Raw genomic sequence first — 6,000 nt, 5'->3', positions numbered from 1 at the left:
CCTTCTCTATGTCTATTTGCTGAATCCTACCCTTCTCTCTCCCTTCCATTTCAGTAACTAACTCTCCTCATTAGTCTCCTACACATGCCCCTTTCTTCTAAAAGCTGTAAATGACGGTTCCTTTTTTTTAATATAAATAAATTGCATGACTCGGCCAGTTTACTTAAATCGGAGGGTCACTCGTTTTCATCAAAAATAGCCGAGCCAAACTGATTCGTAGTGGTTCAAATGTTTAACCGATCTAAATGCTCATCCAAACTGGTTAGGTCTTATACTATCAGGCTTTATTGTCCCATGCAAGCCAAACAATAGCTTATATTTTGCCTAATTAGTGCTGATAGAATTACAAAATTATGCAGAATTATATTTTAGTAGTCTATAAAGAGTTACACCACTCGCGTAGTCGTTATCTTTATGTCACTCCTAAGACATTTTCCTAAATAAGAACAAAAGGTTTTCTTAACTTATTTTGTTTGCATAATACATATTGGCTATGTAGTAGAAAGTGGCACAGAACTTACACATTGAGAATTTTCGTCACTTCCTTCACTAGTACCTTCACTTGCACTCCCACAACTGCAAATCCAAGTTTTCATATCAACATAGGTATTAAGTAGCCAGAACGCAATAGCAAATGACAAGCCATTCCACTGAAAAGACTCGGATAACGTGATAAAACACCAATTGTCAACCCTAAAGCCCTACTGATATATTTCCTATAGTAGACAGCGCAGCAAAACCCAATATTGAATAAATAACAATTCAATGAAGTAACTAGGGTTTTCAGGCTTTAGAAGTTATATATTAAATGCTCCTCTAATTACCTAACAGTTAAACATATAAAAAGTTCAATAAGAAAATTTTGAAGCTGTATTGAAAACCTGAAAGTCAACCAATTTTCTAGGTTCATTTCTATGATCTGGAATGACTGAAAAGATCAAAAGAAGGTCCACAGCCTATATGAAGATTAAATGTATGAAACAAAATTTGGAAGGACATTTGGGTGGGGATTAATAGACTACGCTAAAAGCAAGATAAGGCATAATTCAACAACTAGATTGATCAACATATTGCCTCTTACCTTTTGGAATTAATTCCATTTGCAGATGTTCCTGGTGTTTTACAAGGTTCATTGTTTTTTCCAGTAATCATATTCAAACTACCCAAACTTCCTTTTGATCTTTTGATTGGTAATTTGTTCTTCACTTCAGGAAGCTTATCATTAGCTTCCACGCTGACAGCAGTATTTCCCTGCATGTAAACTCATAGGTCACTTTTTCCTTACTGGGATAAGAATAAGCCCGTGACAAGAAACAGATAGACAGACAAACAGAAAAAGGGGAAAAAAAAGAACTGAGGGAAGAGTGACAAAGCAGAGAAGTAAAGATGGCTAAAAACACTCACTGAAGTATCAGCAGTACCATTCGGAGACTGCATGGTGAAAGGGCTAAAAGGATAAGATCCCTATATAAATTCATGGAAACATACAAATATCGGTTAATAAGTTGGAGATTTTGATGATTAATTACAATATGATACCTTCAAGAAAGCATAATCTACGGAAGAATACCGGAGGAATGGATGGATGACCATACACGCCACCATGGGGATACATTGCAACATATGGATGTGGTGGGGTACCATAGGGAGGCATAATATGCTGCAAGTGAAAAGCTCACCAATCAACCAATGGAAAGCATTAGGGGGAACTAAAACTAGATATTCAGTAATATTAGTGTAATGAGGTATACACAAGCTTCAGGGATAGTACACAATTAAAAAAATGACAGGCAAAGTGGGTCTCATCCAACAATAAAGGATAAAAACATAAAATATTATAGTTTTGGATCCACTCACGTTTTGGATATAATCCTGAAGTTTTCTGATGTGATAAAACTAAGTTAACTAACTAATTATCATTCTAAATGTCTTCCCAAAAGTTAATGAGAACCTTCCCCAAACATCAAGGAACAGTTGTAAACAAATACATATTTCACCCCCTTGCTGTACTCTCATCAATGGCTATTGTTGCTTGTTAATATGCAGCAACAATATTAATCTTGCCCAAGATTGTTTACATTGATAAGCTATGTATCATTGGTACTATATCCAATTAGAAAGTGACATGGCTTTAAATTTTCACTTAGTTCATAGCTTGAAAATTTTAAGTCTGCCAGATCTCAGAAATGTGCTAATAACTTTTCTGATGGATATAATTAGCCAGTCTTTAAAATCAGAGGTTCATAACTTCAATGAAGCACAGTCTTGACTCTCAACAAAAAATTTAATTCCCAACTAACTAGCCAACCTTTAGAATTCAGATTGATTTTCTTCACAAATGGTTTTTTATATTGAATCACTCCCTCACGCAAAAGCCTTTTGGGCTTGAAGCCTGGACAACATGTGATCCAACCATACCCTATGCTGAAAGTCAACTTGTACTAAAACAATGGGGCTGTTATGTGGCGAGGATCAAAGTCTAGACTACATGTTTGCAGAGGCTCTGACACCATGTGAATAATTTTAACTAAAAAATTAAATATATAACTGATATGTGTGATGTGATATAATAACCAAAGATTCTACTTAAATTAGTAAGGATATATAATACTGTATGCTACTAGTACAAGTTGGAGCCCAATAATGAAACTAAGAAACTAATAACCCTGATATCTTATAACACTCATCAAACAAAAGCTTACTAAGCCTTTCAGTTTGTTACAAGTAACAAACCCATAAAACTAAAAACAAAGAACACTAAGTGATGTCAACAGAAAATTTTGGCAACTAGTACTCCCCTGTATCGCAAATATTCGTGATGCCCTTAGAATGTAGCTCTTAGCTTCCTCTTGGCACATATCCAAGCAAACGAGATGGTTTGCAGAGTCTTTGACCATCGGGAATCTCAAAATACAGAATAAAGAACAGACATGGAAGGAAGAGAGCAACAGACACTGAGTGGTAGACAAAACCCCACACTACATAACCCACATGCAACAGCAACCACAACTTAGAAGAAGAAAATAATGTGGTTGCATCAGAAGAGGGAAGAAACAACACCTCCAATCAAGACATAATCCATAAACTAGAAAAACAGAATTTGAATGGCTAAGCAGAGAAAGTGATTTTTGACAGGCCACAGAGACAGCATGCAAGATAGTATTAGTATCTTGTCTTGCCAAAAACAACAACTTCTGACTTCAGTTTGACAAAGATAGTATTAGTATCTTGTCTTGCCAAAAACAACAAATATCTATATTTGTCGTTGGGCTACAGCCTACAGCTAAAGTATGGAGGGATTCAGGTCGCATTAGGTCTTAGATTTCTTCATTTAATAGGAAACAATATCGATAATAGTAGCAGAAGTGATATTAATAAATCATCAGAAGTTACCCAGGTCCCTTTAAAAATCTTAAAAAAACCCAAACATTGAGTTAAGATACTCCACATTATCCTATCAACAATATTATGGATCACTCTGCAAGAGACAATTACCTGCACACCCCACATATATGGGTGAGCTTGGGGACTTGATGCTACGAATCCGTGTGGAGGTAAAGGAGAATATGCCTGTTAAGTGAAGGAGTTAGGGATCAAAATCAAAGGTAGATAATATTAATAATAAAAATATGATATACTAACAAAAACTTTTTCATTAAAAACCTGATAGCTAGACCAGTCAGGATTAATCGGTCCAGAGCCGTTTGCAGTCTGCACCTGGAAAATAACGAAATATTTCTGGTGTCATGTAGAAAGTACATAACAGCCACTACAGACAAAATAAATGAAACCCATGCAGACCTGTGACATAGCTGGAGGAGGCGCCTTTGGCTCCTTCTCTTTTGGAGATTTATCCAAGTCACTGCTACCCATACTGTTATATAGGCTAGGCTTCTTCCAAAATTTTACACAAAACCATTCTGCGCAATAAAAATTATTTACATCACAAGTCAGCTAAAGTGACAAACCACTGTCCTGCGGAACCAACAACTAAACCCCACAAGTAAAAATTAACGCTCTTAGACAAACCACTTGATCACATGCTTCTACGTTGAATTACAAAACAAAAGTTGCAACGATATACTGCATGAATTCGCTGTGTTATACAGAGCGAAAATGAACCAATATGCATCACACCCTTTTCCCTCAAAACCAGCTTTAAAAATTCCAAAACAAAATATTTTTATTTCATTTTCTCCAACGTTAACTCCAAAACCAAACCCAGCATAGGTTCTGTTCATCACTATAATAATACTGCTCCATTAATCTCTACCAAAATTCAGTAGAAAACAATAATCAAACACTTCAAATTCAAAAAAGGAGTAAATCACCAATTCAGTCCCCGAAAAGTAGGGCACCAGCCAATTTAAATTTTTTGCTCCAAAAACTGTACCTTTCATCCCGGAATGAATGCTCATAACGTACCAAAGAAGTTAATTATAGAGTGGACTAATTTGACTTGCATCTTAAAAAGTGCCACTGTAAAATATTAGAGAGCATTGTTTTAAATTACACTCCGCAATCGCGCCGCAATATTGCACTTTTTAAATTCTCTACAACGGTAAAACAATTGCCCGAAAAGTAACGCAACCGCAATTTAAAACACCGGGAACTAAATTTACCAGTGCCGTGTCTTTAGATTTACTATAAATAAAAAGAAATAAAGGATACAAAGTGAAATTCATAGAGATTAGAACGTGAATAAATTCATATTAATAAGGGCATGGTAAAATTACCGGTAAGAAAAAATTTGAAAATCGTTGAAGAAGATTGTGCTGAGTGTTGATTTCGGTGTAGCGCGATCAAGCGAAAAAAGAACAGAGAATTTGGAAGATGTCGGAGATTAGGGTTTGGAATGGTAATGAGATTTTCGATTTTGCAAAAAGGGAATTAGATTATGCAGATTTGCCAAACAACCCTAAATCTAATGGCCCACAATTTTTATTATATTTCATATTTTTATTCAAATTAAGTTACACTAGTTATTCAATCACGATTATTCGTGTTTTTTTTTTAAATCTAATAAACCAAATGAGTGAAACTTAAAAATTATTTAAGATTTTTCTCTCTCTCATTACATATTTCACAAACTAATTTAGTTCGTTGATTTAAGAAAATGAATAGTTGAAATTAAGTAAAACTAGTGTAATTTGGGTGTAGCAAATTTATTCTCTTAATATAATATATCATATTGAATGAATTTTCTTTAAGCTTTTAGAAATTAAAATAAATAAGTAATTTTTCATGTAAATGATATCACTCTTACATAACACTAGCTTAAAATTTATCCCATAACTCATCATAAGTTTTTTAATAAATTAAAAATGGAATTTTTTTGGAAAACTTAAAATAATGGGAGTTTATGTTCCACAAAACTAACTTGCTAGAAGTAGATTATTGATTAGCTATGAAATTAGTTTTTTTATTAAATGATTTATAAATAATTATTTATCATTTGCTTGGTTATTCATTAATTAATTTATAATTATTAATTGGAGTAATTAAATATTAATTTTTTTCATTCAATTAGTTTAATGTTTAAATCGGTAAACTCTAATTGAATATTATTTATATATGTGTACTGATGAATACATCATATTGGATTGTATTTACTTTTTGTTTTTAATAAGAATTGGATGAAATATTAGTAAGTATTTTAGGGTGAGGTAATTATTGTAATTTGATGGACATTCAAATTGTAAAATGACTAATAAATTATTAAAAGTTATAGTGGTTTTTAAAAATTACTTGAATTACTTTTTTTTATAAATATAATATTATATATCATTTTTAGTCATTTAATAAAATTATATCACTTTCATGACTAGTTTTGTTGAAGAGTTATAGTTTAATCATATACATAGTTATAATATTACAATTATTTTCTTAACTATATGCTACAACCACTAACAACTTTAAATATTGAACAATTATGTATTTGGTTCTATCGTGACCTATTTTATAATATTGAACATGTAATGTAGACTATAATATAAAATA

The 6,000-nt window shown here is 32.8% G+C and overlaps 1 protein-coding gene across 1 annotated transcript in view; it reads right to left on the bottom strand.

The window, feature by feature from the left end:
- The window catches only part of LOC109331858 (bZIP transcription factor 16-like), a 7,072-nt gene extending 2,190 nt beyond the window's left edge, over positions 1 to 4,882 (bottom strand). The window contains exons 1-8 of the mRNA XM_019566626.1: positions 4,737 to 4,882; positions 3,802 to 3,920; positions 3,664 to 3,717; positions 3,496 to 3,570; positions 1,571 to 1,660; positions 1,405 to 1,464; positions 1,082 to 1,251; positions 522 to 576 (exon numbers count right to left, since the gene is read on the bottom strand). Of these exons, the coding sequence (XP_019422171.1) occupies positions 522 to 576; positions 1,082 to 1,251; positions 1,405 to 1,464; positions 1,571 to 1,660; positions 3,496 to 3,570; positions 3,664 to 3,717; positions 3,802 to 3,873 (576 nt within the window). The 5' untranslated portion in view covers positions 3,874 to 3,920; positions 4,737 to 4,882. The remainder of the gene's footprint in view (positions 1 to 521; positions 577 to 1,081; positions 1,252 to 1,404; positions 1,465 to 1,570; positions 1,661 to 3,495; positions 3,571 to 3,663; positions 3,718 to 3,801; positions 3,921 to 4,736) is intronic.

This window comes from Lupinus angustifolius, chromosome LG17, assembly GCF_001865875.1.
Source record: "Lupinus angustifolius cultivar Tanjil chromosome LG17, LupAngTanjil_v1.0, whole genome shotgun sequence".
Lineage (NCBI taxonomy): Eukaryota > Viridiplantae > Streptophyta > Magnoliopsida > Fabales > Fabaceae > Lupinus > Lupinus angustifolius.
Note: the sequence above shows the minus strand (reverse complement) of the source record. Positions and strands in the feature narration are given on the sequence as shown.